The sequence below is a fragment of the Typopeltis vanoorti genome, chromosome 12, assembly GCF_054136105.1.
Source record: "Typopeltis vanoorti isolate ZY-2024b chromosome 12, IOZ_Tvanoo_1.0, whole genome shotgun sequence".
Lineage (NCBI taxonomy): Eukaryota > Metazoa > Arthropoda > Arachnida > Uropygi > Thelyphonidae > Typopeltis > Typopeltis vanoorti.
The window spans coordinates 9,436,748-9,464,370 of record NC_143560.1 but is presented as its reverse complement, the minus strand read 5'-3'; the positions used below and the strand labels follow the sequence as shown (position 1 = coordinate 9,464,370).

General features: G+C 36.0%; 1 protein-coding gene across 1 annotated transcript in view; it reads right to left on the bottom strand.

Moving 5' to 3' along the window:
- LOC150100574 (uncharacterized) overlaps positions 1 to 22,760 on the bottom strand; it is a 157,910-nt gene extending 135,150 nt beyond the window's left edge. Inside the window, exons 1-2 of the mRNA XM_090401716.1 lie at positions 22,555 to 22,760; positions 5,297 to 5,386 (exon numbers count right to left, since the gene is read on the bottom strand). Coding sequence (XP_090257842.1) covers positions 5,297 to 5,386; positions 22,555 to 22,642 — 178 coding nt within the window. The 5' untranslated portion in view covers positions 22,643 to 22,760. The remainder of the gene's footprint in view (positions 1 to 5,296; positions 5,387 to 22,554) is intronic.
- Positions 22,761 to 27,623: the final 4,863 nt, after the last annotated feature.

Here is a 27,623-nt window from a genome sequence, read left to right as displayed (position 1 = left end):
ACATAAAATAAATAAAATTTTTATGTGTGTGTGTGTGTGTGTGTGTGTATATACAATTACAAAAGTTAGGAAAGATTTGCTGATTTATAGAGTACTATTTCCCACACATCAGATCTGTTTAGGTTAGGGGAGTGAAGTAACGTTTCACATGTTTCTTTGTAAAGCCGTTCCATGAGGAACTGACTTTTGTCTTGTTCCACTGAACTATGTCTAGTGTTGATGGCGTGCTCTGCAAGTCCAGACTGTTCAGGTTCAGGGTACTGAATATACAACTTGTGTTCTTCTAACTGGATCAGAGCAGATCTTCCTGTTTGTCCAAAATATGACAACCCACAAGAGCAGGGTATCTAGTAGACACCTGGATGGCTGAGATGTGGAAGCTTGTCCTTTAGAGACTTGAGGAATGTAGAGATTTTTCTGATGGGTCGAAAGGCCACACAAATGTCAAATTATCAGCTACAAGAAGAAAAGAAATCTCTTGCCCTCTTAAATAAAGAAATAGCAGATATCAAGAACGCTATAGAACCAGTAATAGAGGCTGAAAATTTGAACACCATTTTACGCATATCATTGACGTCATACCGAAAGGTTTTTAATGTTTCCCGTGATAGATTAAAATGCAAGTTTGATTCACTGGTGAGCAACCCCAAATCTAGCAATATTGTCTTTGATATAGATATAGTTATTAATGTGTCCGGCTGCCCACTAACAGACAGTGAACGTTTTGTTTTGTCAAAAAGTCATAATTGTGCCGTTACTCCGAATAAGGTGCCCATAATAGATTTTTTTCAATAGCATAGACAGAGATATTCAATCCTTACCCCAAAAAACAGCTAACAGGACAAAATTTGAATGTGCAAAAATTCTTTTTAATGCCAAGACTCCTCGGCCGAACCTATCATATGCTGAACAAAAAGCACTGAAATCGTTGAAGAATAACAAGCACCTAATTATTATGAAAGCTGACAAAGGAAAGGATGTGGTCATTCAAGACAGAAGAGAATACGAGAGAAAAATGTCACTGTTACTCTGCAACTATTTGACTTATAGGCCCCTCACTTAAGATCCTATAAGATCAAATAAAAAGACTTAATGCTCTTAAAGATAATATATCGATATGGGATGAAGATAAAAAGAAAACACTAAAAACCTCCTTCGGATGCCCATCTAGATTATATGGTCTTCCAAAAGTACATAAGCCAGGAATTCCATTAAGACCTGTTGTAAACTGTATAGGTTGTCCCACTTACAAAATTTCTGTCAAATTTACTCACTTATTCAACTAGAAGAACTGCTACGTATATAAAAAATTCTTTGGATTTAAGAAAGAAAATTTTCGATCTTCATCTAGATGATTCGGAGATTATGATTAGTCTAGATGTTGTTTCTCTATTTACGAATGTTTTCCATTGGCAGACAGCATCGAATTACTGCACCAAGAATTTCCTCCAGATAGTCAAATTATTTGAATTTGTAATAAAGTCCAGTTATTTTTCCTTCAAAAACCAGTTATACCAACAAATCGAAGGAAAAGCAATGGGTAATCCAATATCTCCTGCTATTATCAACTACTTCATGGAGCACGTCGAACAATGTACTTTTGACAACATTTCAGACCTAACACTTGGTTCAGATATGTGGACAAGATTTTTGCCATGTGGAAGGGCACTTTGAAAGAATTACAACAGTTTCTCTCAAAAATAAATGCACTTTATCCAAGGATCCAGTTCACCCCAGAAGTAGAAGTAAATAAGCAGTTAGACTTTCTAGGCCACTTAATTCTTCACCAACCAGATGGTAACTGACAATTCACAGTCTATAGGAAGAAGACTTATACAGGCCAGTACATCCATGCTGAGTCACATCACCATCCCAGTCAAAAGGCAGGTACTATAAAAACACTGAATCATAGAGCCCACTCCTTTTGTTCTTCAGATGAACTATTACAAAAAGAATTACAATATATTAATTCCTCCTTCGCATCCAATGGTTGTAAGAATTCCTTCATTAAAAAGAGCTTTAAGTAGTCGTGCTTCAGCATCCTCTTCAAATACAGAAGAAATTACGCATATACCTATCCCCTATGTGCAAGGCATTAGCAAACACACAGCTAAAGTGTTAAAACCACTAAATATTTGTGTGGCCTTTTGACCCATCAGAAAAATCTCTACATTCCTGATGTCTCCAAAGGACAAGCTCCCACATCTCGGCTATCCAGGTGTCTACCAGATTCCCTGCTTTTGTGGATTATCATATTTCGGACAAACAGGAAGATCTGCTCTGATCCGGTTAAAAGAACACAAGTCGTATATTCAGTACCTTGAACCTAAACAGTCTGGACTTGCAGAACACACCATCAACACTAGACATAGAGTTCAGTGGAACAAGACAAAAGTCATTCACAAAAGTCCGTTCCTCATGGAATGGCTTTACAAATAAAAATGTGAAACATTACTTCACTCCCCTAACCTAAACAGATCCAATGGTCTACGTCTTTCCCCCTTCTGGGAGATAGTATTCTATAAATCAGAAAATCTTTCCTAACTTTTGTGATTGTATATATACACATTTATATACAAATTTTATTTATTTAATTTATTTTTTTTTTTTGTTGAAACAAATTTAGGAAATTTAACCTTAGCTACTTAGGTGGTGCTTTGTGAATATATCAGTTATTGTTCATTTATCCTTTGTACTGATGATGCCTGTGATACTCAGGCGAAAATTGTACTAATAAAGAATATTTTACGTGAGTTAATTCCGTTATTATAATAGTAAGTAATAATTTAGTTTGAGTAATTTCTCTCTTGTTCCATATAAATTTATTCAGTTGACTTCCTACTGTACCAGCTTCACTGATTCTGTTGTTTATTTCCATATTTAATTTACAATCTTCACTAAAAATCGTGTTTAAGTAGCTGAAATGTTTTACTTGTTTCACAGGCTCTCGATTCACAATGCAGTTGATATTTACAATGCTTCTCCTATTTTCATTGTCTTTATCTTGTTATTGCTGACCTTCATACCATATCTATTACAACAGTTATTCAATTTAGTCACTGAATCTTGCAACAATTATATATTTGGTTTAATCCTTTATCCAAGTGTAAGCAAACAAAGTTTGCACCTGAAGTATTTTCAGGACTGGGGCAACTCGTGGCAAAGGTGGTATAAGTTCTCATCACTTGCCTTAGTATCCCATAAGCTTCGTATTTAGTGTTGAATATTATGGCTACTCCTTCTTTTCCTTGATTGTCATTGCCTGAATATAACATTTTGCATTTATTGCTCAGAAAAATCTCACCAATTTTTGTCTTTTTTTTTTTTTTGTTTCAGTCATCCCTATTATGTCAATCTGGTACTTATTCAATTACTCAGCTAGCTCCTTTCTTTTGCCATTCAGGTATCTTATACTGATAGTACCAATCTTTAACTCAGAAGATGCTGAGTTGAGGTGTGTTTAAGGATTTGTTTCAGCAGCTGACTTTTCGCTGTTTGACCTGGTTCCCTGGTGAAAATAACAGGGGGGGGGGCCTTGTTTAAACAGGTGAAGCCTCAGTCAGAGAGAAATTCTGTCATGTTGTACCATTATTTTATATTGTGGTTTAAGCCAATAAGAATACAATTTGGTCAGCTAAATCCCAAATTGCCAGACCATGTAAGTAGATACCTAAGAGGGTGCACCACAAGAAGGTGATGATTGGACATTAAGTCAGAAGCCCTGGTCGATTCTCTGCATTCCTTTAAAGGCTATGTGGAGGTCTCCTCTGAGTTATACAGCTTTGACCCTTATTTTTTGTCTGTTGGTGTTGTTAATTCTGTGAAGCACTAGTATTAATAATCAACAACAAAACTTATATGTATTGAAATAAGCCTTTCAATACATATAGTGGTGGGACTAAATAGGATATCTATAAAGGAATGTGTAATAGAATTGAGCAGTGCCCCAACATGTTTGTTCTGTTCATTTTGAGTTTGCATGAGAATGATTTTTAATGAGTGGAAGAAGACAAAATAATCCCATTATACAAGGGGAGAGCTAGGATTGATGCAGTCAATTAAAGACCAATCAGTATCTCTGGAAAGTTCATTAGGATACTGCAAAAGTTAGTTAGGACCCACACCAAAAGATTATTGTGATCTTTTACAGAGAACACCATGGATTTGTTAAAGGTAGGTTTTGCTTTGGTAGTCTGCTCAGCAGATGATAATGGAGCTATTGTGATTCTACTGGACTGTGATTGGCAATTGAAAATATTCTGCGTGTTGGGTTGTTTTACAAACTCAAACAAATAGATATGCAAAACAGGCTTGTGATATGGATAGCTGAGTAAGTGAAAAGTATAAAAGTGATATATCGAGGTGCTGAGTTCTAGAGAAAGGAGGGTGACTGCTGGTATACAACAGGGTTCTGTACTTGAGCAACTTTTGTTTAACTTGCACATTAATGGTATTCGGTATGATTTAGAAGCTTTTTTTTTTTTTTTTTTTATGCAAATTCCATCCATGAAAGATTGTAAGCTATAATACATTAATATGATGGGTAAACTAAAGGATAGATAATCCAGAAAACCTGCTCTAGAGACAACTGGAACATTTTCAAGCCACTTCTGGCCATAAGTAAGCATTGCAGTGGTCTCACACTAGGCAATGAAATTTATCTTCACCTAAAGACATTCAGAAACATTACCCATAGTGCTAGTTACAAAGCAGATATGCTATGCTATGCAGTCAGTAAAACAGGCCAGCAATTTGCTGATGATTGAAAATCTGGGATAATGATACCATATCAGATACAGAATCCCTGTAAGCTTATTCGAACAGACTGGCTCTAGGACAAATGATAGAAAACGACTTCAATGTTGCTAAGTGTAAGATTATGTATTTTGGACTTATAACATTACATGCAGAGTATTATGTTAATAGGAATTTGGTGCAAGGAATGAAGCTGGAGCTTTGGGTGTTCCACTACTTTTGGCAACATACTGCAATTTAAAAAACTTAGTATCTGTGCTTGCTGCTCTGAGAACATCGCTTTTCTTACAAGAATATTATACGAGTTTATTTATTCAAATTTTATATGAATATTTGCTTGTAATCAGAGCAAACAAAGATCTGTAATGCACATACAATATCAGCAAACCTTCCCCCTCATCCCACAGACAACTCAGTCCTGTTTAACCCTAGCATGAAATTTGCAAACATGGCTATTTTCAATAAAAAATCTATATATTAACAATGTTATAATGCAGTATAAATTAATCAAATATTTGTTATTTAAAATGCAAATACTTACTTAAATCAATTTTATTTAGAAGTGGTGTTTGTAATCGCAGTTCCCAGACATCTCTACAGGGATATGCAGAAGACAGAAAATGCCTTACACCTGAAATTTGAGTTTGAGATTATCATGAAAAATGGTCATTTTAAAGAAATGAATAATTAATTGTGATATTAGTGAAGAGATTAAATAATTATTTTCAATTTAAAAAAATTATGCATTACCAATGTTATAAATTAATTAAATATTTGTTATTTAAAATACCAATACTTACTCAAATCAATTTTACTTAGAAGTGGTGTTTGTAATCGCAGTTTCCAGACATCTCTACAGGGATATGCAGAAGGCAGAAAATACCTTACACCCGAAATTTGAGTTTATCATGAAAAATGCTCATTTTTATTAGATGAATAATTAATTGTGATATTAGTGGAGAGATTAAATGAATAGTTAAGGGGTTTTCTTCAAAGCCTGCTTTTGAAAAAGCATGTTATTTCAAAAAAATCCAACCAAAAAAATCATTAAAAAAACACAGAAATCCAAGCAACCCACCAATATAAATTCTTGACCCAAAAAAAAAGCTACAACATCTGCAGCCTAAACAGCAATAGAAATGATGTGTAGTCATCTAAACCAGAATTACTATTCCTATCAGAACCCCAAATGGCAACCTCAACAACACTGTCTACCTGAACTATCCAAACTACACAGTTCTTTCTACCACAAGAACAGCACGTGCACAATCATCAGAACTGACATACCATGTTAGAGATTGCAAAAGCTTGAATCTCCATTGTTTGATCAGCTTTGGCTCAAAATTTCTCTACCAAATCAACTTCCCCTTTTCATATGCTCTATCCCTCTCCAAATTCCATTACCACTCTGATCTCTTCAACTATCTCTTTCTCTCTCTCAACTATCTCTAAATCTCGACTTTCTGCAGTCAAAATACCCAAACAGTGAGGTCATCCTTTTTGGAGATTTCAATGCCCACAACTCATATTGGCTTTCCTTCTCCAGTCTCACTGATCAAGCAGGCAGGGATGCCAAGGTATTTGCTATCAGCAATGATCTATCACAGATCAATTTCCTACCACAATACCTGACAATTCCCTCCAATTTGCCAACATTTGACCTTTTCTTAACAAGCTTCCCTTCCAAGTATACTACTGTGGATGTCATTTTTCCATTTGGTAACTTGGATCACAACCTCATAAGTTTCTTTTGCCACAGCACAATCTTCACCCACCAATTCATAGTCTCATATCTTTTGGCAATACAAGAGTGCCAAATGAGATGACCTTTATGACTTCTATTCCTCCTTCTCATAGTCCAACTACTGCTTCAGTTCTTCTGATTCAAACACCTGCTTAGACCGAATAATAGAAATCATCATCACAGCAATAAAGGCTTTCATCCCTTATTCCAAACCAAATTCTCAGCCACCATCCAAGCCTTGGTTCTCAGAAAAGTGTGCCAATGCAGTTAAAAAAAAAAAAACTCTGCAATACTACAAATGGCTCAAGATGCCAGCATTCCAGCTGCTCACTCTGCCTACACTGTAGTTTGCAACAGTTGTAAAAGAATCATCACCAAGTCCAAATCAGACTTTGAAAGAGCCAAATGCTGCAAACTCACCTCCTACTCAAATGGCTGTCACTCCTTCTGGACCCTTTCCAAGGCCACTGGATACAACTTCTGCCAACCCAGGTTTCCACCACTCTCATATCCAAATGGTACTGTAATTACCCTAAATAAACAGAAGGTTGACTTAGTGGCATCACTATTCTTTTCCAAATCCTGCATTGGTAACTTGGGCAAAGTTCCACTCCACAAAGAATTACTTTCTCCATATCACCCATAGTCTTCTGAAAAAAATTCGAAGAATCCTTAATAACCTGACCACAAACAAGGCATGTGGTCCATGGTATCCCACCTATTGTCTTAAAAAATCATATTCCAGAACTAACACTCCTGTATCACCTCTTCAATCTATCCTATTCAAGTAGCATCCACTCTACAACATGGAAACAGGTCCATATCCAGCCCATTCCAAAGAAATGTGGTAAAAGTCAGCTAATGAACTACTAACCAACTGTTCTCACTTCTGTTCTATCTAAAATTAAGGAGGTTATCAACAACCAGCTCTTGAACCACCTAGAGACCTACCAACTAATCAGTGAAAATATGAATTCCACCATTACCGATCTACAGCTGATCTCGTTTTCACCATCTACCTTTGAACTAAAGCCATTAAAAAATTCGGAAAAACTGACACGGTTGTCCTTGATATTTCATAGGCATTTGATCAGGTTTGACACAGGGGCCTACTGAACAAACTGCCATCCTATGGTCTGCCTTCCACACATACTGCAACTGGATTGCCAACTTTCTCACTGACCACTCACTACATGTCAGTGAATGGTTTCCTCAACTCAGATTTTTCCACCAATGCAGGAATACCCCAGGATTTTGTTCTTTCATCCACTCTCTTCCTCTTGTATATATACAACCTGCTCTACAGACTTCTAATCCTATCCATAGCTTTGCTAATGATAGTACACTCCATTCCTCCTTTTGATTTGATAAACCTTGTAGTGCTCAAATATTAGAATCCCATGACCAATGAGCTGAACGCAGATCTCCTAGCTATATCCCAATGGGGCAAGGACAACCTTGTAGATTTCAATGCCACCAAAACTCAGGCCTCTCTGATCTCTCACAAGAGAGTTTGCATCCTTTCCCTTTACACCTTCAATAATACTGAGACATCCAAACACAATCAGATTTCCTCATGGACTGACCTGCACCTTTGATTTTTCCTGGCACAATCACATGTCAACTAGTGTTTCTACAGCCACCAAAAACTTGTACTTTTTCAAGCCACATATGGATTTGATCAAGCTATATATGGATTACTGTGTACTGTGATATATTAGAAATAGCCAAGAGAAGATTAACTAAAATAATAACTAGTCTTTGGAATGTAGAATGAAAGATTGGAAAAATGCAATTTGCAATCATAAATATGAAGAGGAGGAGAGGGATATGATTGAGATGCAAGTTGGTGAGGGACTGTTATCAGATTAATGTGGAAGAAATTTTTCACAGAATGGGAGCAGGGTAAAACAAAATGCCATCTCCAGAAACTGTATAAGGAAGGCATGAGCAAGAGAGAGTGAGGAGCAGGTTCTTTGCATGGAGAGGTTGGTGAGTAAATGCACTGCTTGACAGTATGATGAATATGGACATGTTGAATGAGTTTAATTCACATGATAAGCACTGTATGTGATAGTGGAACTCCCTAGGAGATCTGATGTTAATAATATTAACAACAACATCCTATTAGATATACTATGCTTGTACTTTCAACCTCTCGGCAAACAGCTTCAAAATCTTCACATATACTTCTACTTCCACCCATTCTTAAAGGACATAATTCCACTGTTATCATTATGAGCACTCCTCCCACCCCTTCTTTTCACCTTCCTATCCTTCTGGAAATTTCTATATTCCTCTATGTCAATTCCTAACAGTATATCATCCTCAAACAAGTTTCACTTGTACCAATTATCTTTGTGCATAGTGAATCAATCAATGCCCCTTATTTCTGCTATCTCTTATATTAGTATACAAACATAATAAATTCACTCTCCTCAAGTCCATCCCACCAACATCAATCCTCCTTGTTATAGTACATTTTCTCCAATTTAACCACTTATATTTACCAGTTCCTTACTCTTGTCTTCATGAATATTGCTTTCATTCTCAGCCTTCTGTATTTCATCTCTCTACTCTGCCATAACCACTTCCTCATCTTTATATTCTTCTTCCTCTCCTCCCAAAATCTGCTCCTCAATTTATCACTCTCTCTCTCTGATCCTTAGCCATACTAACTCTATCTTGACTCTCAGTACTATTAACAAACAACAGTTGAACTCACTCCATACATTCACAAACTGCACACTTTCACACTTAGCTTGACACAATTCAGCTAATTTGCCATTTATGACTATTATCATATTTGGCAACATACTAACTACTTTCCCAACAACACTATTGTCCATCTCCTAGAACAACTTCCTCAAATCTCTTTCCACATTTCATGTCTCACTATCCATTTATTTTATTTCACCATTTATCTCACCATTTACCCATACATCAATATATGCTGTTTTTCTCACTTCTATATTATTTTATATAAAAGAGAGAGAAGAAGCTCTGAATTAAAATCAAAATGGAAGAATGGCAATCAAATTTTTCTGGGAGCTTCAGATAATGCTACAAGGGTTGGAGGAGTTGGCTTCATCATAAATGAAAAGCTAACTAAAAATATTATTTCTTGCACAATCCATTCTGAATGACTAGGAACACTAAAATTAAAAATTGGAGAATCCATAACAATAAAAATAAAGTAGCCTACAAAGAAACATTACAGAAAATTTCTATGAACACCTACAAGAAACATTATACAGAAAAAAACAATATACACAATAGTGTGTGGAGATTTCAACACAAAGATTGGTACATGATTTATTGAAGAAAAATACATTGGACCGTGGGGAAAGGGGAAAGAAATAAACTAGGTGAACTCCTGGCAGAATTTGTAGAAGCAGAAAGGCTGTACATTATAAATAGTTTCTTTAAAAAGAGAACCGGAAAAAGATGGACTTGGCAATCTCCAAATGGAGAGACAAGAAATGAAATTGATTTCATCCTAACAGATTGCAAACGAATAATAAAAAATGTCGAAGTCATTGGAAAAACCTACTGCAACATTCATTCAGACCACCATCAAACAAGAGCCACCCTCAAAATACATTAAAAAAATGAAGAACACATATCAGCGCAGTCCAACCATAAAAAAACGCTCAAAACAATAAACCCAGAAGAATTTAGAAAAAATGTGGAAGAAACCGACTGGAAATTAAAAAATGACATTGACAAAGATTTAACAAACTTTAACAATCAATTAATGAACTGCAAAGAAAGAACCTTGTATGAACATCCTCCTAAGACCAGGGAACGCCTATCAGCAAGAACAATAGAACTATTAAAGAAAAGAAGAATACTGAAAGATACAGGAAAAGACAGTCTAGAATATAAAATTACTTGTAAACAACTGAGGCAGAATATCAAAGATGACCAAAACATATATAGAACAACAAAATTGGCAGAAGCAGCTAGGCTCTGCAGTAGCCTAAAAAAAAGTAGAAAAAGAAATAAATCTCAAGCAACCACTACCATCAGCCTTCATAGACCATCAAAGAAACAGACACACAAACAGGGGTGAAATGGAAAAAATAGTAAAATCGTTTTATGAGAACCTTTACTCATCTAAACAAGTAATCACAGCTCTAGTACCAGACAAAAATTTGGAAAATACTATCTGTCCTACCTGAAGAAGTAAAAAATGGCTATCCACCATATGAAAAATGACTGATCACCAGGAATTGACAGTATAAAATCTGATGAATTAAAAATGGGTGGACAAATACTCTTTAAAGAGTATTTGTCCACCCATTTGTCCAGAAAGGTTTACCCCATATATACCATTAAAGAAAGTACCTACTGAATGGAAAACATCAAAGACCATAATTCTGCATAAAAAAGGTAATAAAGAAGACATCAGTAACTACAGACCCATCTGTCTATTAGTGCGTACACACAAAATATTCGCCAGAGTCATCCTAAACTGAATACAAACCTCCATCGACAAAAATAGCTGCAAAGAACAGGCTGGTTTCAAAAAAGGCTTTTCAACAATAGATCAATTCAAACTATTACTCAGCTAACAGAAAGATGCAGAGAATACCAGATTCCACTTTGTCTTCTTTTCAGAGATTTTAAAAAGGCATTTGGCACTGTTGAGCATAACGCAGTATTCCAAGCGTTAATAGAACAAGGCATAGAAAAAGCATACATCCAACTCGCAAAAGATATCTACAAAGAAGGCACAACAAATATCACCCTTGTCAATCACCCGATTAAAATTACCTTAAGTAGAGGAGTACGTCAGGATGATGTCTTATCACCTAATCTCTTCCTATCTACTCTGGACAGCATCATTCGAAAAATTGACATGAAAGATGGAATAAACATTGATGGTGAAATGTTAAATATCCTATTATTCGCTGATGATGTGGTATTAATATCTCACTCACCCAAACTCTTAGAATCAATGCTGAATAACATAAGCCAAAACTGCCAAAAAATTGGATTGGAAATGCATCCAGAGAAAACAAGATGGATGAAAAACAAATACTGTAAAGATCACACAATCACTCTAAAATCTCACACCACTGAAAAAGTTGAAGAATACATCTACCTTGGCCAGTCCATAAAAATGAATAATGATATAACAAATTCAACAAAATAAAATCAACAATTACCAACCAAAACATAGATATAGAAATAAGAGCCCATCTGTTCAATAGTCACATCTTATCAGCATTAATTTATGGCAGTGAAACATGGAACACAACTTTAAAAGAAGAACAATGCTTAATAACTCAACGTGCAATAGAAAAAAGAATGTGCAATATGTAAGACACAGAAATCAGGAAGAAGTCTGGACTCATGGATATAATAAAAGCAATCTACAACCACAAAAGAAGATGGGCAAGACATCTTGCCAGAATGAGAGACAACAGATGGACAGTAAGAGTTACAAACTAGTATCCAAGAGATGCCAAAAGGAAACCTGGAAGACCAGCCTTAAGGTGGGAAGACCCAATGATTAAGAAAGTTGGAAGACAATGGAGAAGAAAGGCCCCAGACAGGAATAGCTGGACTCTTTACGACCTGCAGTCATGGAGAAATCCTGACTGAAATCACAGAACCATCAAAGTAATCAAGGTAAAAGAGAGAGAAATGGATTTCTAATGGATTGTGAAGTTTCAATGAAGGAAAATAGGTATTGAGAGGTAGATGATATCAGACTAAGAGCAGAAGATAGTCAAAAACATTAGAGGATAAGACTGACCAGAAAAAAGAAGAAACATGATTTACAAGAAGAGAGCATGATTCGCAGGAGGAAAGAGGAAGAGCAACTATCTAAAAGATAGAGAGAGAGAGAGAGAATGACTAATGGAAAACAAAAAAGTATGAGTGGCAGCAAGCAAAAGGAGTGCTTGCTGGAGTTAGGCTGAAAGGAGATAAATGCTGGTTAAGTTCTGATCAATAGTTTTTGAAACAGCTACAGCAAATGTATTCTAAAGGTCAGGAAGTTAAAGTTGAGTGTAAAATGAATGAACAGAGATTAAGCAAGCAATCTGATAAAAGGCATTATGGAGGAAGCATAAAGCAAATAATAAGTTGCATGAGGACTACAAAGAACAGGCTAAGGTAAGTATACTCAAGGAAAGTATAAGCAACAAGTAGCCAATCCAGTCAAGAAAAATACTAGAGAGTTATAGTCAAGTATAAAGCTGAAAGGCTTCAATTTGGCATATTTAAAATACTGAAATTGAGGATATTATTATTATGAGGATATTATATGAGGATAAAACATATAACATATGAGTCTATCAAAGTGCACACTTCATAGTGTTTTCTTTGATAGAAAATCATGTAATAATGAGACTTTTCATAGAGCAGAATTGTATTAATTTTATACATTTTTTCATATTTTTATTTACTTTTTTTTTTTTTTTTTTTTTTTTTACATAGTCCAGAAACACTGCTCTAAAGACAAAAGATGAAACTTTAAGCCACCACTATGTTCCTACTCATTCTATGTATAGTAATAGTAACTCATAGAATGGTATAGTAGTTTCTAAAGTGGTCTTGCTTTAGATACCATTTATAGAATCTACTGGGAGAAAAAACCCATCATGCTCCATTACAGCAAGTTTAGCAGAGAAAGGCTATTGTCAAAATCTGAAGATGTCCTCAAAACTCAGCCTAATCTGAATAAATATAGATGCATAAAACTTTGCAAAATATGGAAAACATTAATCCTTTAAAATGTAGTGAGAACTCTAGTCCTTCATCCATGGCAACACTTAATTCTGTGTTGCTGTTGGATGTTACAAGTTTTATAATGTACTTCTTGAAGATGCCTCCATGACATATGAAATATTGGAAGAATTAATGTTTCAAATCCTTTCCAAGTGCTGTTTTATTCTATTAAGCTTCCAACAAGAATCCCCTCTCATCACTTAATGCCTTGGCAAAATCCAAAACTCTTCTAAAAACTTTAGTATCAATTTCTCTTGTGCAACTATGCAGTCAGTGTTATAAAACATGAGCAAAAATTGCTAAGGATAACTTAAGGATTTTTTTTTATTAGTTTTTTTTTTTTTTTTTAATATTTTTGACATAACTGTAAACTCTACTCTGGAAACCAAACATGAAGCTGTTTTCAAGACACTTCAGGTCACAAATAAATGAGGAGTGGGCTCATGCCATGCAACAAAATTCATCTCCCACCTAAAAACAATCACAAACATCCATCCTATGGTGGAATTCAAACTCAAAGCCTGTTAGTCAAAGGTACAATAACCACTTGGATGCAAATTCTAATTAGCCTCTCCAACACCTTAAAGACAACTTCCAAGATACTGACTGGTCTATAACGGTTTTGTACAAATTAAATTCAGTTAAAAGAAAATCAGAATTAACTGCACAGAAATCCATTAAAAATTATTATAGAAGATATTAAGTAAGTGTTTGTTGACAAGCAAGAAGCAAGAATGCTATCCAATCATACCAGATATATAATGGCAGAGAGAAAAAAAAATGGCGGCAGCATTGTCATTCCACGATTTTAATTTAGATTTCAATCGTTTCGTTAAGTGTGAGGTCTGTTATATGTATTCCTTCGATTACATAAATGATTTGTGGATGGAAGAAGGGTGTGTGTGCGAAGTGTGACCTCAACGAGGAACTGATGAATGCAAATATGAAATTGATGACAGAAAGTGTTAGTACCGATTGTGTCGCGAGTGCACGTTTGAAAGAGAAGGGTGGTGAGAAAGAGAGGCGAAAAAATGTTAAAAAATCAGGAAAAAAGAAAAAGAGCGATTTGAAAACCATAAGGGATGTTAAAAGGGATAAAAGTGAGGCGGAAAGAAACGAAATTGAGAGAACGAATGAAAGTAGAAATGCCGTGATGCAGAAATCGCAAGTGAAAAAAATCGAAACGATAAATGATAGCGAAAAAAGAATGAATGATGGCAAAAGTTGGATGCATGTTGGACCGAAAGTACTGAAACAAAGAAAGATGAATGAGAGGGAAAGTGAGAAGAGGGGGTCGAGAGTTGGAAAGTTAGAAAGATTTAATGATAGAGAGAATGTTTCGCGAGATTCGGAAGGTGAACTGGATTGGATGAGGCAAGAAATGAAATGGATGCAGAATGAAATTAAGAGAATTCAGGTCAAAACTATTAAAATAAATCATGATGGCATGAGAGAGTTAACGAAAGATGAGCGAGTGGCGTTGGACGACTCCATAATTAAAGGTGTGCCAGAGGATAAAATGCACAAGGTATGTTTTCCAGGCGGTAAAATGAGTAGAGTGATTGAGGCATTGGACATGAGGCGGGAGCGAACAAAAGAGTTAATTGTATTAATTGGTACAAATGATTTGAGAGAGAACAAAGAGCATGTCAAAATGAATGTCAGGAGACTGCTTGGAAAGATAAAAGAGAATAGTGTGACAGGAAGGGTAGTCAGTGTGTTGCCTAGGTATGATTGTGGTGAAATGAGGCGGACAGCAAGGATTATGAATGATATTCTGGCTGAAATGTGTGAGGAGATGGGAGTACAATTTGTTAATGTGTGGAATGAGTTTGAAGGACGAAGTGAGCTGTATGGGAGCGATGGACTGCATTTGAGTGGCTATGGTGCGAGTCGCTTGGAGAGACTGCTGCTGGAAGGTAGAGAAGTGAATAGAGAGAATGAATGAGATCGAGAGGGGAATGATGTGGAAGAGCAGGAGAGTAAGACAGGAGAGATTGAAGAAGTGGAAATGAATAGGGAAGTGAGTGGCATGAGTATAGAAAATGAGAGAATGGGTGTGCAAAAGGAGCAGGGAAACGGGGAGGCTCAGGGTGGACAGGGGTACACAGCGTGAGAAAGGTGGATGCTCCAAGAGGAGGTGAGAGCATGTGTAGGCAGGAAAGAAATGGGATGACCAGGGATCAAGAGGAAACAGATGGAATTGCAAAGGGTTCTAGAATGAAGAAGAAGAAAAGGAAATGGTCCCAGTCCAGCGTGGAGAGATCACATCGAGTGAGTGGTATCAGTGGAACTAGCTGTAGATCCAGAAATGAGCTGTTGTATTTGTATACCAATGCTAGAAGTATAAGAAACAAGGCGGATGAAATGGTTGCACTAATTGAGTCTGTGCACCCAAAGATTGTCGGAATAAGTGAGACATGGTTAGATGAGGACGACATCCTGACAGGAATAGAGATGGAAAGGTATGATGTGTTTCGTGAGGATAGAAGGGGTAAAAAGGGAGGGGGAGTGCTATTGATGACAGAGAAAGAGTTATGTCCATACAAGGTAGAGATGCAAGAGGGAAATAGGGCCAGTGGTTTTGAGGCAGTATGGTGTAAGATAGAGGTGAATAGAATCAAATACTTGGCGGGATGTTGTTATAGACCTGGTAATGTGGATGGTGGTGATAGTGAAATGTATAGTCAAATAAGCCAAGCAAATAAGAAAAGGGTGATCATTATGGGTGATTTTAATTATGGCAATATAGACTGGAATGAAGAGATAGCAACTGGAAGTAAAGAAAATGAGTTTCTTGAGTTTCTGAGGGATAACTACCTCAGACAGTATGTAACAGAGGGCACACGAGGATTAAGGGGCTTGGATTTGGTCATCTCATCAGAGGATGTAATTATAAATGAGGTGTGAAATCATCCACCAATTGGTGAAAGTGACCATGAGGTGATTACCTGGGTGGTTGCCAGCAGTGCAAGGACCCCTGTGAAAAAAAGGGTATATGTGGAACTACAAGGGGGTGATTATGAAGAGCTCAGGAGACAGCTTGCAGGTGTAGCATAGAATGAGGAGTTAGCTGGAAAAGAGATTAATGCAGCTTGGGGGACTTTCAAAAACTATTTAGTAGATGCAATGTCTAAATATATACCACGGGTGAGAAGGTTAAATAAGGTAGGTGTGAGATGGATGAAAAAAGAGATTAAGCATGCGATACAGAGAAAAAGGGCATTGTGGAGGCAGCATAAGAGAAGTGAAGTAACCAATTTCATGAGGTCTACAAAGACCAGGCAAGGTGGGTGACTTGGTTGGTGAGAGTAGCTAAAGAGAGGTATGAACAGCAGTTAGCTAATGAAGCCAAAAAGAATCCTAGGGAGTTCTTTCGATATGTAGCCAGCAAAAGAAAGAATGATTATGGAAGGATGACATTGATTGGAGAAAATGGTATAAAGACAGCTGTTGCAGAATGTGTGGTGGAGATACTTAATGAGCAGTTCATAAAGATCTTTCCATCTTGTGAATGTGACTTCATGGAGAGATTAAGAGCAGTTGGTGACGGGGAGGAGAGACTGACTGTAAGTGAGCAAGAGGTGTTTGGGGAGTTGAGTAAACTAGATGTAAATAAGACTATGGGACTTGATAATATATCACCGCATATTCTGAAGGAATGTGCCAGAGAGTTGACACCTGCCTTGACATATTTTTTTAGTACGAGTCTTGCACTTGGTCAAGTTCCTTAAGAGTGGAAGGAAGGCAAGATTGTGCCACTTCATAAAGGAGGTGATCGAACTCAAGCATCAAACTATAGGCCTATCTGTGTGTCAGGTGTTGTAGTTAAGTTGTTGGAGAAGCTTGTGAGAACTAGGATCCAGAGTTGGGTTGACAACAATGGTATAATCTTTGATAGACAGCATGGATTTGCTAAAGGGAGGTCATGTTCTAGTAATCTACTTACTTATTACAATAAAGTGACTGCTTCCTTGAACAAGAGGAGAAGGATACACAGTAATATACTTGGATTTTGCAAAAGCTTTTGATAGAGTACCTGATGATAAGTTGACAGTCAAACTAGAGCAGATGGGGTTGGATATTAGATTAGTGCATTGGATTGAGACTAGCTATCTGATAGGTATCAACAAGTTGTGTATGGGGATGCAATATCCAGGAAAAGGAAAGTCTCTAGTGGAGTGCCTCAGGGGTCTGTTTTAGGGCCATTACTATTTAACTTGTATATTAATAATGTTGGCGAAGATTTGGATGGAGATATTCAGTTGTTTGCAGATGATGCAAAGTTGGGACGAACCATAAAGAGTAGTGAAGATATTGTGCCCTTGCAAGAAGACTTGAATAAATTGAGTGATCGGGCAAGCAAATGGGGATGCAAGTTCAATGTTGCAAAATGTAAGGTTTTAAAATTTGGAAAACAAAGATGGGATGCAGAATTTATACTTGGTGAGAATATATTGTTAGAAGTAGAGGAAATAAGAGATCCGGGGGTGATAGCGGATAAGGATCTAAAATTTAGGGGACACATCGCCAAAATTGTGAAGACAACACAAAGACTTCTGGGAATGATGCATAGGACACTGACGTGTAGAAGTAGGGAGATTCTTGTCCCATTGTATAAGGCTTTGATTAGGCCACACATGGAATATTGTGCCCAGATTTGGTCACCGGGTTTTCAGAAGGATGAAGAGATGTTGGAAAGGGTCCAAAGGCGTCTGACTAAGGTAGTTTCTGACCTCTGGAATGTTGAGTATGAGGAAAGATTGAGAAGATGTAATTTGCAGAGTTTAGTGGAGAGAAGGAAGAGGGGAGATATGATAGAGACCTACAAGTTGGTAAGGGGTTGTTATAACATCAATGGTGGAGAAGTTCTACAGAGAATAGTGGGAGATCAGGGGAGAACCAGAGGTCATCCCTGGAAATTGTATAAAGAGGGTGTGAGTAGGGGAGTGAGAGGCAGGTTTTTTTCGTGCAGAGTTGTGAATGATTGGAATGCCTTGCCTGAGAGTGTGGCATCTGCAAGGAGTTTGAGTGTGTTTAAGACACGGTATGATGAGATGTGTGTGTGATAAAAGGACCTCCCAGATGAGTCTTTTGACTCCCGAGGTCTTGTTTAATAATAATAATAATATAATGCAGTTTGTGAAATTACAGTTTCACAAATGTAAAGGAAACCAGAATTTATTAAATACTCCTATATATTTCACTCCATATATCATTAGCATCTTTCAGGAAGAATTTTCTGAACACAAGAACAAGTCATACTGCATGTACAAATAAGAGGAAACACTGATTAAGTTCCAGAAAAATTGACAGTTACAAATAAACAATTAATGGCAATTATTACCTTCCAAAACTTAGAGATAGGAATTGTTTGATTAATATTAGAATAGTGACATAGGACTTTGCACGATTCAAGTAGTAGACAATCAAATTTAAACCTATTGTAGTGCAACATCTTTGTCTGATTCCAGTAAACTCTCTAGTGTCAATGGCATGAGAAGCAAGGGCTAAACCTTCTGATTCCAGAAATCTTACGTAACTTGATGTTCTTGGATTCTAATCTCAGCAGAATGGCCAGTCTATCCAAAGTAGCAAAGATGACAAGAACAGGGTATTTGATAAACATCATCTTCAAACCAGAGGATAACCAAAAGTTATCTTCTCTTTTATCACCTATTAAGGAAAAATTGTCATATCTGTCCTTGGAATCAAACAAAGATGTTGCACTACAATATGTTTAAATTTGATTGTATATTTTTTGAATCATGTGAAGTCCTATGCCACCATCCTAATCTTAATCAAACTGACTCTACACCTATCTCTAAGTTTTGGGAAATAATTGCTATTATTTGTTTATAATTATTAATTACATAACTACACCTACTATAGTCTATATCTACTCGTACAGCTGCGACTAAGACAAATGGAAGTATGTACATGTTGTTTGATTTGTTCTTGCATTCATAATTTAAATGTTGTAGCCAATTCTTCTGCTTTCTCCCTGAATGATGCTCATGATATACTAAGCAAAATATATAGGAGCATTTAATAAATTTTAGTTTCCTTTACATGTGTGAAATCATTATTTAAAAAAGTATATTATAGCACCACACATGTCCCTATTAAATGACTAGTATCTTCCCAGATAACTTGACTATTAGTGATAAACAAAGTGAAATATTCCATCTACTGTCATGGAACGATGTTCTGAAGAAGTTTGGATTTTGTTATATTTCAGAATTGTGCAATCTACCAGATAAATTGTCAGCCTGCTTGGCCAAGTGGTTAGCATATCCGCTCTCCAGTCAAAAGGCTGCAGTTTCGAATCCCGTCATGGGCATGGATATCTGCGAAAATACTAGTGGTGGTGGTGAGCGATAGATGAGTTTGAATTTGAACTGGGATGAAAAAAGTGCTTTTTTAATCGGGGAATAGTGCGACTTCTGTCAAGATTTTTGCTAAGTTGTTTTTCTGTAATATAAGTGTCCTTCAGTGTAGATGATGATGATGGTAGTTGCGGTTCTTTGCAGTTGGTGGATTGAGTGGTGGAGACAGAGTTGTAGAGTAGGCGTCCTTCCTCGATGAGTCTTTCCCTGGAGGTGTAAGTAATAATAATAATAATAATAAATTTATTTTTGTCTGTTAATTTCATGTTGTTTCTTTTGCAAGAGGGAAGACCCAATCTATTTCTGGAAAGAAAAAACTCTGCTCCTCAGTAAGAGACTAACTAAATCAGCATATATATATATTTTTAAAAATAGATTTAATGACTTAAAAACTGAGATTATTTATAAAGATTTAATAAGATTAATACAACTAGTTTCAGCTTATAATAGCCTTCATCAGGTATTCTTAAAGGAAGAGAATAGTAATAAACATTGAAGTATCTAAAAACTTGAAAATACAGGTAAAAAATTGCCACACATAATTGATACATAAAAAACGTTGTATTTTTTCAAGTTGTTCTAACAGGCGTGCCATTGTTTATTGCAAGTATGCGTGCAGACTCACGTGAACGCCAATAGTGAATAACTGCAGCATGGCTATCTGGGATGTTATAACTCAAATTATTGTTTAAGTGGACAGGATTCAGAAGGATTTCCCTTGATTCTATAATTTTTCTCTCAAACTCATCACCAGAGTGAAAAATATTTTCTGATCTATCCCAGCAAACGAAGTGGCTTTGTTGATCATCATTAGGATTATTTGAAAAAAGAACATGACTGGATAATGCAGTTGCATGAGATCTTTTGTAATTATATGTAATTAGAAGAGCATAAAAGAAACATCTCTTATCTTGATGCCAATTCCAAGTCTCTCAGATCTGTAGACTTCTGTGTAATAGAGTTGTCTTCCAATGCATTTGCTAGTCCTGACCTACCACAGAGATGACTGCAGATGTAGTTCTTTTGTTGAAGGCAGACCTAATCCACCTATCTGTCAGAAGTAGACCAAGCTACAGGCTTGGTCTACTTCTGACAGATAGGTGGATTAGGCACAAGGAACTTCATATGCTCCAAGAGAATGAAGCTGATCCACAGGAGAGCAGATGAAAGTAGCTAGCTGAATGTATGGTTTGAAGGTGGCATGGAGATTTTATTTGTGGAGAACTTTGGCTATATTTTCAGATATAGTAGAATAGATTATATTCTTGTTTAATCCTTTATCCAAGCATAACAAACAAAGTTTGTGCATGAAGTATCTTCACCACTTCTTTCTAACATATAGGAACTATTAACTTCACATCAACTGCCTTAGTATCCCATAATGCAAAGCATACTTCCTTTTAGAACTGTATTGCTATGCAGTATAGGTTTCAACTTTTATTTAATTCTCTTCAGTGGGAGCTAGACCCAAGAAGATACCATGGTTGAATTAATGCAGAAGTCATACATTTTTCATATATAAGTAGCAAAAAGGCATATCACTTTATTATTAAAATACTATAAGCAGTCGACTTGTGAAACCACCTCACAAGCAAACAAAGTTTGCAAATCACAATCCAGCCTGGTTTCAACCTTTATTAAGTGGAAGCAAGACTCAAGAAGATACCAGGATTGAATTAATACAGAAGTCATATATTTTTCATATACAAGTAGTAAAAAAAGTGTATCTTTATTAAAATACTACAAGCAGCCTAATTGTGAAAACATTTCACGTGCAAACTTTGTTTGTTTACACTTGGTTAAAGGATTACACAATAATACAATTTCTTGTCAAGTATATTTTACTTTTTCACTAAGTGAAAAACCTTTGACAATTATCTCTGGTCCAGAGTGCTTTAGTAATAAGCACTACCTACATATGGGAAATATAGCATTTCAACACTGATTCACCCTTGATATCTTCCTAGGTCAGGCATTGACTGCTGAGACCTCAATAAAGGCTAAATTGGTCTGGGTAGTCACCTTCCCAATTAAGCACTTCAGTATACATTTCCAAAAGGAAATATGCTTTGCATTATGGAATAATAACAAGGCAACTGATATGAAGTCAAGAGCCTCTACATACAAGGCCTAGTGATGAAGATACTTCACACACACACAAACTTTATTTGCTTACACTTATTTCTCGTCTAGTTTAATTTACTTTTCAGATATACCTTGATATAAGGGATGAGAAAAGTTTTGTTGTGATCCTTGTTTATTGTAAAGAAGATAGTGCAGGCATGTAGTATTTTATTTTATCAGGGTTATAGTCACTTACTCTAAGTGGGAACTAGACCCAAGAAGATACCATGGTTGAATTTTAGTTTAGTTTCCAGGGCTGTGTCATTAAAACAAATAGCCATAGCTCTGTGCGGGTGTTTGAATGGGAATGGGTGGTGTGATTGCTTATGTAAGTATATTCCTGTATGTGTGTGGAGTTTCTATAAACAGAGAAGGAAAATGAACCACTTGGTAGTCATGTCACTAGTACATCTAGGAAGGTGGAGACAGGTGAAGTATATTTTTGAATGCTAGTTGTTTAAATGTATTAAAAATTTATCTGTTTCTAGACCAAATAGCAAAAACAATAGCCAAACTATGGGTTAACGTGTAAGTGTTATGCGCTTGGTTTTTTAGAACTCTCATATAACGTTCTAGTAGCAAGGCTTATACGTGTGCTATCATATAACGTGTGCTACTTTTTTTTTTTTAACAGTAAAATAATAATAATAAAAACAAAATGTTGTCAGGAGTATTCCGGCCGGAACTCTAGGATGAAAAATAACTGTGTACTTAACCAGAGTAATATGATCATCATAATCTGGAATAATCATGCTTCAAGTACAAGTAGCAACAGAATTTTATAAATTAAAAAGTTACCTCTGTAATTCGGGAGCAACGGTCTCAATAAATAGAACGGACAAAGTTTCATTGAAATAGGAGACCGAATGATAAGAAATGGAATCATTTTTGATTTCTCAAACGAAGAGAACACATTTTTCCCCAAGTTTACCGGCGAGAATTATTTATCAACAGAAACCACGTTGCTTCAGCTGTCCGCTACTACAAAATACGCTGCAAGTCCTAACCAGGGTGACCACCCAGCAAAAAAAAAAATTGTACCAACTTATGCAGGAAAAAGGTACTAAATTTGAAAAAAAAAAAGTAATAGGTTTTTATGTAATTAATGTAACATTAAATTTTTTGGTTATTTAATATGCTATTTACATATATACAGGGATTACAACTCACTAGAAAAACACTGGAAGTATTTATTCGTTATTTTAAACAGATTTTTGCTAAATTAATTAACCCTAATATAGTTCTTCGATAGTTACCCTTCTCTATCTAGATCTTCATAACTATTTTCTGCAATAACATTAGGAAAATTTACAGCAAGTGGCATTATACTGTAAAAACAGTCAGATTTACACATTTCAGGATTCAGCATCGCTAACGTTTTAATACAGGACCTTTAAAATTTATTCGTTTGAAAACTTGGATACAAAACTTAATATAGAAGGACAAACATTTCACCCTGTGTGTCTTGTCTCTTTCTGGAACTTCACTCTTATCTAAATTCATTGGAAGGGCTTCCACTCTCGCCCCTAGATATACATTTTCTATGTCTAAAAATTAACCATTGTCAGCTGGATTTATCTTTTCAATTGGTGTATTTGTAACATATTGATATTTCATGATCATTTTATCTCCTGATGAAATTAGAAGACGAAGACAATATTAAGTGCTTTGGTAATCTGAATTTAGATTTACTACTGTTGGCAGGATGAATGCTAAGAAGAGAAAATATGCCTTTATTAAGAGATTTTGTAGTGCAGTTAAAACTTATTTGGCTTGCTCAATTCCATCTTCTACTTCGCTCAAGATAAAGTATGAAACCAAAGCATTCTACTGTTCTACTATTCTTTGCACAATCATGCATTGAGAGCCAACGAGTTTTACCCAACCTCAGCAAATTACGTGATTTTAAGTTTGATAGTTCCTGAATTTGTTTAAATTCTGTTAATCTTTTCGGTTTCGTTTGTATTATATTGTAAATATCTGCATACAGTTCTTCTAATGAATTTGGTAGTTTCTTACATGCTTCACCTACACATTATGCTGTGACATATGCATCTGGCGACATATAAATGTTCATTTAATGATTTAAGGCAAACTTGAATGCCAGAATGTTGTCCCATCATAACTGAAGCATTATCAACAGCAAAGCCTAATAAGTTTGCAAGAGCTTGTTCAATAATTCTATTAGAGCTTCAAACAAAGCTGAACTTGTTTCGTCACTAACATCAATGATATTTAAAAACGATTCCTCTGCTGATTTTGTGGAATCATCATAGTAACGAACCACAACTATTAGAGATTTTGCTGTAATATCAGTTGACTCATCAATAATTAAAAAAAATAAGCATTTTGAAGTTTTTTTTTGAGAGTTCATTGAGTGAATCTACAGCCAAAACATATTTTATAAGACAGATACATTTAGTGGGTCCACACTGTATTTTCTTAGCAATTTCACTATCAGGGAAAATTGTTTCCAATAGAGTTGGAAGAGTATCCATAAGCCCCAAAGGCAGATTGTGTTCTGCAACATATGCTCATAATCTTAATTCTGCCTCTTTAATTTGTTTTTCTGACTGGTATTTGGAACTGGATTTAAACAATGACATTATACTTGGTGTGCTTCTTTTAAATTCTACATTCTGCTTGTGTTTTGGAATGTTTGCATGACGAATCATTAGACTTTTTCTACCATTAGTGATTTTATCACAAATTTACAATAAGCAGTTTGTCCTTTACTTTTACCTGAATTAACCATGATTTAAGAAAGGGATCCTCCAACCATTCTTCTTTGAATTTTTGCTTATATGATTTTTTGATCTTTTTAGAAGAACCTTGTAAATCTGAATCTGAATTAGAATCATAACTAGCATCACTTTCTCTTTTATCTGAAATTACCAGTGTCAGAAGTGGTTTCTTGTGAGCGGGAAGGGCTGGCATAGAGATCTTCACTTTGAATGGCTCGTTTATGTACTTTCGTAACTGATGCACTGCACTTTTTTCCCTGAGATTTAGAATCAAATTTAAATTTAGAAAGTTTTTCTTGCCACTTATCCATGTTTAAAGGGAAAATCTAAATAATATTTTAATATTTTTGATGAAGAACTGAACAAGTTTTTTTTAATAAAATTAACAAAAACACTGGACTTCAAAACCAACTTTACTGAACAGATACCTAAGAGGACTTCAAATCAAACTGCGACTGCGAGCAATGAATTGAAATTCGTACAACATTGATTGTATCTCATTAGTCAAGTTTGAAATTTTTTAAACATCTGACAGTTTAATATCCCAACAATTCCATTGTTGTGTGCTATATAACGACAAAAAGCAGAAGCTTTAACTGATGCCCTGCAGTTACGATGCAGCTCTAACTACATACATGCGGACTTATTATTCATTGAAAAAATTCGCCGGCACGTTCGTTGGTTGCGCACTTCGCCACTACAGCAGCTGTGGAAATATATGTCATACTTCCCCTATGGAAGTATATTCTGTTATCAGGAAATTTAATAACAGAAAGGCCCAGGACCTGATGAAATTTCCAACAAAAAAATAAAAGCGCTCCCTCATAAAGCTGTCATGCATGCAGTAGCGATTGTTAATGCAATGCTAAGGTTCAGTTACTTCCCACTCTGGGAAGGAAACTGGCAGACAATCCTCGTTCACAAATCTGGGAAAGCACCTCAGAATTACAGACCCATCACCCTCCTATCTATCATGCCTGGGAAAAATTGTCAGAAAAATAATCTTTCACCGTCTGCAAGAGGCGACAAACAAAACCAATCTTTTCACTAAAAAGCAATTCGGATTTCTTACAGGTCAAAGCACAATTAAACAGGTCCACAGATTAATAAAATGCATTACAACTCGGTTTAACTGGAAGCAACATACAGGAGCAATCTTTCTTAATGTGGAAAAAGCCTTTAATAAGGTTTGACACAAAGGCCTCCTTAACAAATAACTGCTACTTTTCCATTAGATCTCATCAAGCTCATTGATTCCTACCTGAAAAACCGGAAATTCCAAATTAAATTGCTTGTGCTCCCATCCTCTACGAGAAGAACCACAACAGTTATTCCACAAGGCTCCCTATTATCTCCGCTATTTTCCAACATCTATATTGTGGATGTCACAAGCACAGTATCAATCACAATGGCTTTCTATGCAAACATGACAATTATGACCAGATCACTCAGGCCGCACATAGCAACGCAGCGATTGCAAAACGCAGCATCAAATCTTGAAAAATGGTTCAAGAAATGGAGAACAGACGTTCACAGATTTTCAATGTTGCTATCCCATGGCTAACCAAAGTCAAATACCTAGGGATACAACTAGGCAGTCGCCTCAGCTTTAATCTCCTATATTTTATATGCCTGCAATAAAACCAATTTAGCAACTGCCCAGCTCTATCTTCTCATCAACTGGAAAAGCCACGTTACCACCGAGAAAAAGCTGAGCATCTATAAAACAATCATCAGAGCCACTTTAACCTATGGATCACCTGCTTGGGGTCACACGTCTCCAGTAACATCAAAAAACTGAAAGTTCTACAAAACAAATGCCTTCAAATGATCTTTGATGCCCCACGATTTGTCAGAAATGTTCTCCTTCATCGAGGTACAGCCATGTCAAATATCTCTATGTTACTTTATGATATTGCCCCCAACTACTTTGTACAGGCATCTCATCCAAACCAACTCGTTCAAGAGTCATCCAATTACATCGAAAATGACAGATGGAAACACAAGTTCCCCACGGCAATTCTGCTCGTCGGCACACGAACTCTCACATAACCCTCGATGAACTTTTCTCTACTTAATCAACTTCTAAGCGATGAAGGATAAAAATCCACGGGTATGTCATCCATCTTGTCATAACAGTTAACAGTGTTGTGTGCCTAGGTTTTAAACGTGGAGCAAACGTTTTACATAATGGGCTCCAAATTACGCTGTGCACTAATAGAAGGTGGTTACTCATATTAAAATATTTAATTTTCTCACTTGTTTTCATTGTTATAATGATCTTATAAAGCTCGAGAAGTGTTTGAATAGCGAAGAATATATTTTCATAGGCTACTGCCAGTCAGATTGCATGAGCATGGGATCGAGGGGATGGAAAGAGAAGGTTAGCGAATAGTGAGAGGGGAGGAAAAAAAGAGAAATCATGTTTGTGTCGCTGAATATGACATATGGGGGAGGTGGGAGAAGAGAAAAATATTAAACTCATATATCTAACTCTCATATTGTTGTTATAATTATTCGGAAGGAAGAAAGTACTAGATCTGTTGGTGAACGTACTAGAACACTAAAAATTTATAAAACAAAGTAGATCTAGTAAGAAAGTACTGGATATGGTCACCCTGGTCCTAACATCGCAAATGAGATTCGAAAATATTGCTCAATCGATACTAAAAAGTTGCTGTATCAGAGACAGTGGTCAAAAATGTTTATAAGTAAACATTTTTAATATTTAAATGCATTTAAATACAGAACACTATTTTTATAACTACAAATTCGATAAATGTGATAATGGAGTAACGTTATTAAAAGAATATTAAAACTTACAAGAATTTCAGTCAATGAGTCAAATAACAAAGAGAGAGAGAGAGAGGAGTGTTATTTCCACTTCTTCGCCCCCAACTACAGATAAAAGGAGATCGATCAGCAGGATTTATGAAATACATTCTAGGAACCAATTTAATTCAAAATTTCATTCCAAAGGGTGTAACTAGAAGGGAAGCTATAAACAATCCTTGAAATTTACGTTCAAGTATTATAGATAACTATTTACTTCTGAAGCAAACATGTTTCCAAAATCTGTGACTAGAGCGAAATGTAATGTTCACTTCTGGATATACAAGAAAA